Source organism: Blennius ocellaris, assembly GCF_963422515.1.
Source record: "Blennius ocellaris genome assembly, chromosome: 22".
In the NCBI taxonomy this organism is placed as follows: Eukaryota; Metazoa; Chordata; class Actinopteri; order Blenniiformes; family Blenniidae; genus Blennius; species Blennius ocellaris.
Window position 1 is genome coordinate 21,208,548 of NC_137671.1, and position 12,901 is coordinate 21,221,448.

Consider the following 12,901-nt stretch of genomic DNA (forward strand, 5'->3'; position numbering starts at 1 on the left):
AGCCACAGTCCCGGCGGTCACACAGCCTCCTTCTCAGGTCCAGTGTCCCACGGCAGGTGAGGACAACAGGAAGTGGGTGGTGTGGAGGCACAGCTGCCAAAACTTGGATGCCCAGCAGGAGGAGGAGCTGTGGCACGTGCTGATGGAGTTCCAAGACATTTTCACTTTGACAGAAGAGGAAGTGGGCTTGACTCCCCTGGTTCACCATGACATGGACATAGGGGATGCTTGGTCCATTAGGACACACCCTTGCTGCCTCCCCCTCACGCATCAGGCAGCTGCTGACAGCATGATCAGCGAGATGCTGAAGGCTGGCATCATTGAGCCTTCTGACAGACCCTGGGCCTCTGGGTTGTGATGGTCAACAAAAAGAAGAGCTCAAAAATGAGGTTCTGTGTGGACTACAGGCCCCTGAACAGCGTGACCAAAAAAGTCTTGTACCCGCTGCCCCGTATTGAGTCTCTGGATTTTATTTCCGGATCCTCTGGGATCCTTTCCAGGAGAAACTCCGAGTCAGCTGTTTTCTCTGCCATGTGTGAGCACCTGGGAATGGAGAAGACTCGGACAACACCTCTGCACCCACAGAGTGACGGCTTCGTCGAGCGGTTCAATAGGACTCTAGTGCAGCAACTAGCCATACTCACTACAGAACACCAGCGTGATTGGGACGTACACCTTCTCCGTGTTGTCCTGCTGGTCTACAAGTCTGCCATGCAAGAGTCCACCTCTTGCACACCCACTCTGCTCATATTGGGTCGGGAGCTGCGGATCCCAGAAGAGATAGTTTTTGGAAACCCCCCAGAAACACCAGCAGTTCCGCCGGCGCCGGAATATGCCAGGAGGCTCCAGGATAGGATGGAGTCAGCTCATGCTTTTACTTGTGACCAGCTCAGAAAAGCAGGGATAAGACAAAAGCGAAATTATGACCTGAAGTCCAGAGGGAAGGACTTGAAGGCTGGCGACTTGTTGTGGGTATACACACCGAAGAGAAAAAAAGGACGGTGCCCAAAACTAGACTGTCACTGGGTGGGGCCGTGCGAGGTGTTAGAGAGATTGGGGGCGGTTGTGTATAGGGTACAGCTGTCCCTTAGCGGGAGATGAGTGGCCCTTCAAAGAGACAGGTTGGCCTCATACAGAGGAGATGTGCACTCATTCCAATGCCCCAGGCCCCCAACATCCCCTCAGAGTAGTGACACATCACCACCCCTGGAATCTCCCCCAGCACAGCAGCAGGATGCTGCAAGGCTGCCAACTCGGCCCCGGAGACAGAAAATGCTCCTAGACCACCTCAGAGACTTTGTGCTCCCTCAGGGTGAGGGATTCAGTAAGGAGGGGCCAGTGTAACAGTTCATGTATTGCAGTGTTCCAGTGTAACATGTGTGCACCCCGAGGAGGAGGGGGAGTGCAGAGAGTGCAGGGGGAGAGGGAGGAGCGAACGGAGCGCGACACCTAAACTGACTGTGAGAACCGATTTTCTCTGTTTGCGTGGTCATGGCCGACAGTGACCGGCAGGCCCGCCCCTCCCTACACGCAGAACACGCGCTGTGCGTAGGGCCCCGCAACCCATGGGGGGCCCCATTTTGCACAAGGGAATTGAATTTCCCTCGGGATCAATAAAGTATCATCATTCTCTGCAAATGCGCAAAGGATGCGCTGCATTTTGCCGAGAGGCGCGTAGAGCACCGCCACCGAGTCAGCCCGAGGGAGGAGAGAGAGAGAGAGAGAGAGAGAGAGAGAGAGAGAGAGAGAGAGAGAGAGAGAGAGAGAGAGAGAGAGAGAGAGAGAGAGAGAGAGAGAGGGAGAGGGAGAGGGAGAGGGAGAGGGAGAGAGAGAGAGAAAGAGACGCAATGATTGAAAGCGCGAAGCGTCACCATCTGACCAATCAGCGGTCAGACGGGCCGGCAGGCAGTTGTTTACAGGTGGAGAGTAGAGAGAGAGAGAGAGAGAGAGAGAGAGAGAGAGAGAGAGAGAGAGAGAGACAGAGAGAGAGAGAGAGAGACAGAGAGAGAGGAGAGAGAGAGAGAGATGGCTTCCAAACGTCAATACGATTCAGGAGCTAGCAAAAGAAAGAAAAAGTCCAAACAGTCAGAGGCTCGTGCTTCACTTGAAGGTGGGATGTTGTTGAAATACAAAAGAAAAAACTTTGTGGCATAAACTGTTTATGCCACAAAGTTGATCTATAAAGTTCTTGTTCCACTGTTGATCTATAAAGTTGTTGTTCCACTGTTGATCTGTAAAGTTCTTGTTCCACTGTTGATCTGTAAAGTTCTTGTTCCACTGTTGATCTATAAAGTTCTTGTTCCACTGTTGATCTGTAAAGTTCTTGTTCCACTGTTGATCTATAAAGTTCTTGTTCCACTGTTGATCTGTAAAGTTCTTGTTCCACTGTTGATCTGTAAAGTTATTGTTCCACTGTTGATCTATAAAGTTCTTGTTCCACTGTTGATCTGTAAAGTTATTGTTCCACTGTTGATCTATAAAGTTCTTGTTCCACTGTTGATCTGTAAAGTTCTTGTTCCACTGTTGATCTATAAAGTTCTTGTTCCACTGTTGATCTGTAAAGTTCTTGTTCCACTGTTGATCTATAAAGTTCTTGTTCCACTGTTGATCTGTAAAGTTCTTGTTCCACTGTTGATTTGTAAAGTTCTTGTTCCACTTCCATGGTTGATCTGTAAAGTTCTTGTTCCACTTCCACTGTTGATCTATAAAGTTATTGTTCCACTGTTGATCTATAAAGTTATTGTTCCACTGTTGATCTATAAAGTTATTGTTCCACTGTTGATCTGTAAAGTTCTTGTTCCACTGTTGATCTGTAAAGTTATTGTTCCACTGTTGATCTGTAAAGTTCTTGTTCCACTGTTGATCTGTAAAGTTCTTGTTCCACTGTTGATCTATAAAGTTCTTGTTCCACTGTTGATCTGTAAAGTTCTTGTTCCACTGTTGATCTGTAAAGTTCTTGTTCCACTGTTGATCTGTAAAGTTCTTGTTCCACTGTTGATCTATAAAGTTCTTGTTCCACTGTTGATCTGTAAAGTTCTTGTTCCACTGTTGATCTGTAAAGTTATTGTTCCACTGTTGATCTGTAAAGTTCTTGTTCCACTGTTGATCTGTAAAGTTCTTGTTCCACTGTTGATCTATAAAGTTCTTGTTCCACTGTTGATCTGTAAAGTTCTTGTTCCACTGTTGATCTATAAAGTTCTTGTTCCACTGTTAATCTATAAAGTTCTTGTTCCACTGTTGATCTGTAAAGTTCTTGTTCCACTGTTGATCTGTAAAGTTATTGTTCCACTGTTGATCTATAAAGTTCTTGTTCCACTGTTGATCTGTAAAGTTATTGTTCCACTGTTGATCTATAAAGTTCTTGTTCCACTGTTGATCTGTAAAGTTCTTGTTCCACTGTTGATCTGTAAAGTTATTGTTCCACTGTTGATCTATAAAGTTCTTGTTCCACTGTTGATCTGTAAAGTTATTGTTCCACTGTTGATCTATAAAGTTCTTGTTCCACTGTTGATCTGTAAAGTTATTGTTCCACTGTTGATCTATAAAGTTCTTGTTCCACTGTTGATCTGTAAAGTTCTTGTTCCACTTCCACTGTTGATCTGTAAAGTTCTTGTTCCACTTCCACTGTTGATCTATAAAGTTATTGTTCCACTGTTGATCTATAAAGTTATTGTTCCACTGTTGATCTATAAAGTTATTGTTCCACTGTTAATCTATAAAGTTCTTGTTCCACTGTTGATCTGTAAAGTTCTTGTTCCACTGTTGATCTGTAAAGTTATTGTTCCACTGTTGATCTATAAAGTTCTTGTTCCACTGTTGATCTGTAAAGTTCTTGTTCCACTGTTGATCTGTAAAGTTCTTGTTCCACTGTTGATCTATAAAGTTCTTGTTCCACTGTTGATCTGTAAAGTTCTTGTTCCACTGTTGATCTATAAAGTTCTTGTTCCACTGTTGATCTATAAAGTTCTTGTTCCACTGTTGATCTGTAAAGTTCTTGTTCCACTGTTGATCTGTAAAGTTCTTGTTCCACTGTTGATCTATAAAGTTATTGTTCCACTGTTGATCTATAAAGTTATTGTTCCACTGTTGATCTGTAAAGTTATTGTTCCACTGTTGATCTATAAAGTTCTTGTTCCACTGTTGATCTGTAAAGTTCTTGTTCCACTGTTGATCTGTAAAGTTCTTGTTCCACTGTTGATCTGTAAAGTTATTGTTCCACTGTTGATCTGTAAAGTTATTGTTCCACTGTTGATCTGTAAAGTTCTTGTTCCACTGTTGATCTATAAAGTTCTTGTTCCACTGTTGATCTGTATAGTTCTTGTTCCACTGTTGATCTATAAAGTTCTTGTTCCACTGTTGATCTGTAAAGTTCTTGTTCCACTGTTGATCTATAAAGTTCTTGTTCCACTGTTGATTTGTAAAGTTCTTGTTCCACTTCCATGGTTGATCTGTAAAGTTCTTGTTCCACTTCCACTGTTGATCTATAAAGTTATTGTTCCACTGTTGATCTATAAAGTTATTGTTCCACTGTTGATCTATAAAGTTATTGTTCCACTGTTGATCTGTAAAGTTCTTGTTCCACTGTTGATCTGTAAAGTTCTTGTTCCACTGTTGATCTATAAAGTTCTTGTTCCACTGTTGATCTGTATAGTTCTTGTTCCACTGTTGATCTATAAAGTTCTTGTTCCACTGTTGATCTGTAAAGTTCTTGTTCCACTGTTGATCTATAAAGTTCTTGTTCCACTGTTGATTTGTAAAGTTCTTGTTCCACTTCCATGGTTGATCTGTAAAGTTCTTGTTCCACTTCCACTGTTGATCTATAAAGTTATTGTTCCACTGTTGATCTATAAAGTTATTGTTCCACTGTTGATCTATAAAGTTATTGTTCCACTGTTGATCTGTAAAGTTCTTGTTCCACTGTTGATCTGTAAAGTTATTGTTCCACTGTTGATCTGTAAAGTTCTTGTTCCACTGTTGATCTGTAAAGTTCTTGTTCCACTGTTGATCTATAAAGTTCTTGTTCCACTGTTGATCTGTAAAGTTCTTGTTCCACTGTTGATCTGTAAAGTTCTTGTTCCACTGTTGATCTGTAAAGTTCTTGTTCCACTGTTGATCTATAAAGTTCTTGTTCCACTGTTGATCTGTAAAGTTCTTGTTCCACTGTTGATCTGTAAAGTTATTGTTCCACTGTTGATCTGTAAAGTTCTTGTTCCACTGTTGATCTGTAAAGTTCTTGTTCCACTGTTGATCTGTAAAGTTATTGTTCCACTGTTGATCTATAAAGTTCTTGTTCCACTGTTGATCTGTAAAGTTCTTGTTCCACTGTTGATCTGTAAAGTTATTGTTCCACTGTTGATCTATAAAGTTCTTGTTCCACTGTTGATCTGTAAAGTTATTGTTCCACTGTTGATCTGTAAAGTTATTGTTCCACTGTTGATCTATAAAGTTCTTGTTCCACTGTTGATCTATAAAGTTCTTGTTCCACTGTTGATCTGTATAGTTCTTGTTCCACTGTTGATCTATAAAGTTCTTGTTCCACTGTTGATCTGTAAAGTTCTTGTTCCACTGTTGATCTATAAAGTTCTTGTTCCACTGTTGATTTGTAAAGTTCTTGTTCCACTTCCATGGTTGATCTGTAAAGTTCTTGTTCCACTTCCACTGTTGATCTATAAAGTTATTGTTCCACTGTTGATCTATAAAGTTATTGTTCCACTGTTGATCTGTAAAGTTCTTGTTCCACTGTTGATCTGTAAAGTTCTTGTTCCACTGTTGATCTGTAAAGTTCTTGTTCCACTGTTGATCTATAAAGTTCTTGTTCCACTGTTGATCTGTAAAGTTCTTGTTCCACTGTTGATCTGTAAAGTTCTTGTTCCACTGTTGATCTGTAAAGTTCTTGTTCCACTGTTGATCTATAAAGTTCTTGTTCCACTGTTGATCTGTAAAGTTCTTGTTCCACTGTTGATCTATAAAGTTCTTGTTCCACTGTTGATCTGTAAAGTTCTTGTTCCACTGTTGATCTATAAAGTTCTTGTTCCACTGTTGATCTGTAAAGTTATTGTTCCACTGTTGATCTATAAAGTTCTTGTTCCACTGTTGATCTGTAAAGTTCTTGTTCCACTGTTGATCTGTAAAGTTCTTGTTCCACTGTTGATCTATAAAGTTCTTGTTCCACTGTTGATCTGTAAAGTTATTGTTCCACTGTTGATCTGTAAAGTTATTGTTCCACTGTTGATCTATAAAGTTCTTGTTCCACTGTTGATCTATAAAGTTCTTGTTCCACTGTTGATCTGTATAGTTCTTGTTCCACTGTTGATCTATAAAGTTCTTGTTCCACTGTTGATCTGTAAAGTTCTTGTTCCACTGTTGATCTATAAAGTTCTTGTTCCACTGTTGATCTGTAAAGTTCTTGTTCCACTGTTGATCTATAAAGTTCTTGTTCCACTGTTGATCTGTAAAGTTCTTGTTCCACTGTTGATCTATAAAGTTCTTGTTCCACTGTTGATTTGTAAAGTTCTTGTTCCACTTCCATGGTTGATCTGTAAAGTTCTTGTTCCACTTCCACTGTTGATCTATAAAGTTATTGTTCCACTGTTGATCTATAAAGTTATTGTTCCACTGTTGATCTGTAAAGTTCTTGTTCCACTGTTGATCTGTAAAGTTCTTGTTCCACTGTTGATCTGTAAAGTTCTTGTTCCACTGTTGATCTATAAAGTTCTTGTTCCACTGTTGATCTGTAAAGTTCTTGTTCCACTGTTGATCTGTAAAGTTCTTGTTCCACTGTTGATCTGTAAAGTTCTTGTTCCACTGTTGATCTATAAAGTTCTTGTTCCACTGTTGATCTGTAAAGTTCTTGTTCCACTGTTGATCTATAAAGTTCTTGTTCCACTGTTGATCTGTAAAGTTCTTGTTCCACTGTTGATCTATAAAGTTCTTGTTCCACTGTTAATCTATAAAGTTCTTGTTCCACTGTTGATCTGTAAAGTTCTTGTTCCACTGTTGATCTGTAAAGTTATTGTTCCACTGTTGATCTGTAAAGTTCTTGTTCCACTGTTGATCTGTAAAGTTCTTGTTCCACTGTTGATCTATAAAGTTCTTGTTCCACTGTTGATCTATAAAGTTCTTGTTCCACTGTTGATCTGTAAAGTTATTGTTCCACTGTTGATCTATAAAGTTCTTGTTCCACTGTTGATCTGTAAAGTTCTTGTTCCACTGTTGATCTGTAAAGTTCTTGTTCCACTGTTGATCTATAAAGTTCTTGTTCCACTGTTGATCTGTAAAGTTATTGTTCCACTGTTGATCTGTAAAGTTATTGTTCCACTGTTGATCTATAAAGTTCTTGTTCCACTGTTGATCTATAAAGTTCTTGTTCCACTGTTGATCTGTATAGTTCTTGTTCCACTGTTGATCTATAAAGTTCTTGTTCCACTGTTGATCTGTAAAGTTCTTGTTCCACTGTTGATCTATAAAGTTCTTGTTCCACTGTTGATTTGTAAAGTTCTTGTTCCACTTCCATGGTTGATCTGTAAAGTTCTTGTTCCACTTCCACTGTTGATCTATAAAGTTATTGTTCCACTGTTGATCTATAAAGTTATTGTTCCACTGTTGATCTGTAAAGTTCTTGTTCCACTGTTGATCTGTAAAGTTCTTGTTCCACTGTTGATCTGTAAAGTTCATGTTCCACTGTTGATCTATAAAGTTCTTGTTCCACTGTTGATCTGTAAAGTTCTTGTTCCACTGTTGATCTGTAAAGTTCTTGTTCCACTGTTGATCTGTAAAGTTCTTGTTCCACTGTTGATCTATAAAGTTCTTGTTCCACTGTTGATCTGTAAAGTTCTTGTTCCACTGTTGATCTATAAAGTTCTTGTTCCACTGTTGATCTGTAAAGTTCTTGTTCCACTGTTGATCTATAAAGTTCTTGTTCCACTGTTAATCTATAAAGTTCTTGTTCCACTGTTGATCTGTAAAGTTCTTGTTCCACTGTTGATCTGTAAAGTTATTGTTCCACTGTTGATCTGTAAAGTTCTTGTTCCACTGTTGATCTGTAAAGTTCTTGTTCCACTGTTGATCTATAAAGTTCTTGTTCCACTGTTGATCTGTAAAGTTCTTGTTCCACTGTTGATCTATAAAGTTCTTGTTCCACTGTTAATCTATAAAGTTCTTGTTCCACTGTTGATCTGTAAAGTTCTTGTTCCACTGTTGATCTGTAAAGTTATTGTTCCACTGTTGATCTATAAAGTTCTTGTTCCACTGTTGATCTGTAAAGTTATTGTTCCACTGTTGATCTATAAAGTTCTTGTTCCACTGTTGATCTGTAAAGTTCTTGTTCCACTGTTGATCTGTAAAGTTATTGTTCCACTGTTGATCTATAAAGTTCTTGTTCCACTGTTGATCTGTAAAGTTATTGTTCCACTGTTGATCTATAAAGTTCTTGTTCCACTGTTGATCTGTAAAGTTATTGTTCCACTGTTGATCTATAAAGTTCTTGTTCCACTGTTGATCTGTAAAGTTCTTGTTCCACTTCCACTGTTGATCTGTAAAGTTCTTGTTCCACTTCCACTGTTGATCTATAAAGTTATTGTTCCACTGTTGATCTATAAAGTTATTGTTCCACTGTTGATCTATAAAGTTCTTGTTCCACTGTTGATCTGTAAAGTTCTTGTTCCACTGTTGATCTGTAAAGTTATTGTTCCACTGTTGATCTGTAAAGTTCTTGTTCCACTGTTGATCTGTATAGTTCTTGTTCCACTGTTGATCTATAAAGTTCTTGTTCCACTGTTGATCTATAAAGTTCTTGTTCCACTGTTGATCTGTAAAGTTCTTGTTCCACTGTTGATCTATAAAGTTCTTGTTCCACTGTTGATCTGTAAAGTTATTGTTCCACTGTTGATCTGTAAAGTTATTGTTCCACTGTTGATCTATAAAGTTCTTGTTCCACTGTTGATCTATAAAGTTCTTGTTCCACTGTTGATCTGTATAGTTCTTGTTCCACTGTTGATCTATAAAGTTCTTGTTCCACTGTTGATCTGTAAAGTTCTTGTTCCACTGTTGATCTATAAAGTTCTTGTTCCACTGTTGATTTGTAAAGTTCTTGTTCCACTTCCATGGTTGATCTGTAAAGTTCTTTTTCCACTTCCACTGTTGATCTATAAAGTTATTGTTCCACTGTTGATCTATAAAGTTATTGTTCCACTGTTGATCTGTAAAGTTCTTGTTCCACTGTTGATCTGTAAAGTTCTTGTTCCACTGTTGATCTGTAAAGTTCTTGTTCCACTGTTGATCTGTAAAGTTCTTGTTCCACTGTTGATCTATAAAGTTCTTGTTCCATTGTTGATCTGGAAAGTTCTTGTTCCACTGTTGATCTGTAAAGTTCTTGTTCCACTGTTGATCTGTAAAGTTCTTGTTCCACTGTAGATCTATAAAGTTCTTGTTCCACTGTTGATCTGTAAAGTTCTTGTTCCACTGTTGATCTGTAAAGTTATTGTTCCACTGTTGATCTGTAAAGTTCTTGTTCCACTGTTGATCTGTAAAGTTCTTGTTCCACTGTTGATCTATAAAGTTCTTGTTCCACTGTTGATCTGTAAAGTTCTTGTTCCACTGTTGATCTATAAAGTTCTTGTTCCACTGTTAATCTATAAAGTTCTTGTTCCACTGTTGATCTGTAAAGTTCTTGTTCCACTGTTGATCTGTAAAGTTATTGTTCCACTGTTGATCTATAAAGTTCTTGTTCCACTGTTGATCTGTAAAGTTATTGTTCCACTGTTGATCTATAAAGTTCTTGTTCCACTGTTGATCTGTAAAGTTCTTGTTCCACTGTTGATCTGTAAAGTTATTGTTCCACTGTTGATATATAAAGTTCTTGTTCCACTGTTGATCTGTAAAGTTATTGTTCCACTGTTGATCTATAAAGTTCTTGTTCCACTGTTGATCTGTAAAGTTATTGTTCCACTGTTGATCTATAAAGTTCTTGTTCCACTGTTGATCTGTAAAGTTCTTGTTCCACTTCCACTGTTGATCTGTAAAGTTCTTGTTCCACTTCCACTGTTGATCTATAAAGTTATTGTTCCACTGTTGATCTATAAAGTTATTGTTCCACTGTTGATCTATAAAGTTCTTGTTCCACTGTTGATCTGTAAAGTTCTTGTTCCACTGTTGATCTGTAAAGTTATTGTTCCACTGTTGATCTGTAAAGTTCTTGTTCCACTGTTGATCTGTATAGTTCTTGTTCCACTGTTGATCTATAAAGTTCTTGTTCCACTGTTGATCTGTAAAGTTATTGTTCCACTGTTGATCTGTAAAGTTATTGTTCCACTGTTGATCTATAAAGTTCTTGTTCCACTGTTGATCTGTAAAGTTATTGTTCCACTGTTGATCTATAAAGTTCTTGTTCCACTGTTGATCTGTAAAGTTATTGTTCCACTGTTGATCTATAAAGTTCTTGTTCCACTGTTGATCTGTAAAGTTCTTGTTCCACTGTTGATCTATAAAGTTCTTGTTCCACTGTTGATCTGTAAAGTTATTGTTCCACTGTTGATCTATAAAGTTCTTGTTCCACTGTTGATCTGTAAAGTTCTTGTTCCACTGTTGATCTGTAAAGTTATTGTTCCACTGTTGATCTATAAAGTTCTTGTTCCACTGTTGATCTATAAAGTTCTTGTTCCACTGTTGATCTATAAAGTTCTTGTTCCACTGTTGATCTGTAAAGTTCTTGTTCCACTGTTGATCTATAAAGTTCTTGTTCCACTGTTGATCTGTAAAGTTCTTGTTCCACTGTTGATCTATAAAGTTCTTGTTCCACTGTTGATCTGTAAAGTTCTTGTTCCACTTCCACTGTTGATCTGTAAAGTTATTGTTCCACTGTTGATTTGTAAAGTTCTTGTTCCACTTTCACTGTTGATCTATAAAGTTATTGTTCCACTGTTGATTTATAAAGTTATTGTTCCACTGTTGATCTATAAAGTTCTTGTTCCACTGTTGATCTGTAAAGTTCTTGTTCCACTGTTGATCTGTAAAGTTATTGTTCCACTGTTGATCTATAAAGTTCTTGTTCCACTGTTGATCTGTATAGTTCTTGTTCCACTGTTGATCTATAAAGTTCTTGTTCCACTGTTGATCTGTAAAGTTATTGTTCCACTGTTGATCTGTAAAGTTATTGTTCCACTGTTGATCTATAAAGTTCTTGTTCCACTGTTGATCTGTATAGTTCTTGTTCCACTGTTGATCTGTAAAGTTCTTGTTCCACTGTTGATCTATAAAGTTCTTGTTCCACTGTTGATCTGTAAAGTTATTGTTCCACTGTTGATCTGTAAAGTTCTTGTTCCACTTCCACTGTTGATCTATAAAGTTATTGTTCCACTGTTGATCTATAAAGTTATTGTTCCACTGTTGATCTATAAAGTTCTTGTTCCACTGTTGATCTGTAAAGTTCTTGTTCCACTGTTGATCTGTAAAGTTATTGTTCCACTGTTGATCTGTAAAGTTCTTGTTCCACTGTTGATCTATAAAGTTCTTGTTCCACTGTTGATCTGTAAAGTTATTGTTCCACTGTTGATCTGTAAAGTTCTTGTTCCACTTCCACTGTTGATCTATAAAGTTATTGTTCCACTGTTGATCTATAAAGTTATTGTTCCACTGTTGATCTATAAAGTTATTGTTCCACTGTTGATCTATAAAGTTCTTGTTCCACTGTTGATCTGTAAAGTTATTGTTCCACTGTTGATCTGTAAAGTTCTTGTTCCACTGTTGATCTGTAAAGTTCTTGTTCCACTGTTGATCTGTAAAGTTCTTGTTCCACTGTTGATCTGTAAAGTTCTTGTTCCACTGTTGATCTATAAAGTTCTTGTTCCACTGTTGATCTGTAAAGTTCTTGTTCCACTGTTGATCTATAAAGTTCTTGTTCCACTGTTAATCTATAAAGTTCTTGTTCCACTGTTGATCTGTAAAGTTCTTGTTCCACTGTTGATCTGTAAAGTTATTGTTCCACTGTTGATCTATAAAGTTCTTGTTCCACTGTTGATCTGTATAGTTCTTGTTCCACTGTTGATCTGTAAAGTTCTTGTTCCACTGTTGATCTATAAAGTTCTTGTTCCACTGTTGATCTGTAAAGTTATTGTTCCACTGTTGATCTGTAAAGTTCTTGTTCCACTTCCACTGTTGATCTATAAAGTTATTGTTCCACTGTTGATCTATAAAGTTATTGTTCCACTGTTGATCTATAAAGTTCTTGTTCCACTGTTGATCTGTAAAGTTATTGTTCCACTGTTGATCTGTAAAGTTATTGTTCCACTGTTGATCTATAAAGTTCTTGTTCCCACTGTTGATCTGTATAGTTCTTGTTCCACTGTTGATCTGTAAAGTTCTTGTTCCACTGTTGATCTATAAAGTTCTGTTCCACTGTTGATCTGTAAAGTTATTGTTCCACTGTTGATCTGTAAAGTTCTTGTTCCACTTCCACTGTTGATCTATAAAGTTATTGTTCCACTGTTGATCTATAAAGTTATTGTTCCACTGTTGATCTATAAAGTTCTTGTTCCACTGTTGATCTGTAAAGTTCTTGTTCCCACTGTTGATCTGTAAAGTTATTGTTCCACTGTTGATCTGTAAAGTTCTTGTTCCACTGTTGATCTATAAAGTTCTTGTTCCACTGTTGATCTGTAAAGTTATTGTTCCACTGTTGATCTGTAATTCTTGTTCACTTCCACTGTTGATCTGTAAAGTTCTTGTCTTCCACTGTTGATCTATAAAGTTATTGTTCCACTGTTGATCTATAAAGTTATTGTTCCACTGTTGATCTATAAAGTTATTGTTCCACTGTTGATCTATAAAGTTCTTGTTCCACTGTTGATCTGTAAAGTTATTGTTCCACTGTTGATCTGTAAAAGTTCTTGTTCCACTGTTGATCTGT

General features: G+C 37.8%; 1 protein-coding gene across 1 annotated transcript in view; it reads left to right on the plus strand.

Moving 5' to 3' along the window:
- Positions 1-384: 384 nt before the first annotated feature.
- Positions 385-12,901, plus strand: part of tmem178bb (transmembrane protein 178Bb) — a gene marked incomplete at both ends in the record, with an annotated part of 126,746 nt that continues 114,229 nt past the window's right edge. The window contains one exon of the mRNA XM_080518106.1: positions 385-860. Within this exon, the coding sequence (XP_080374232.1) occupies positions 385-860 (476 nt within the window). The remainder of the gene's footprint in view (positions 861-12,901) is intronic.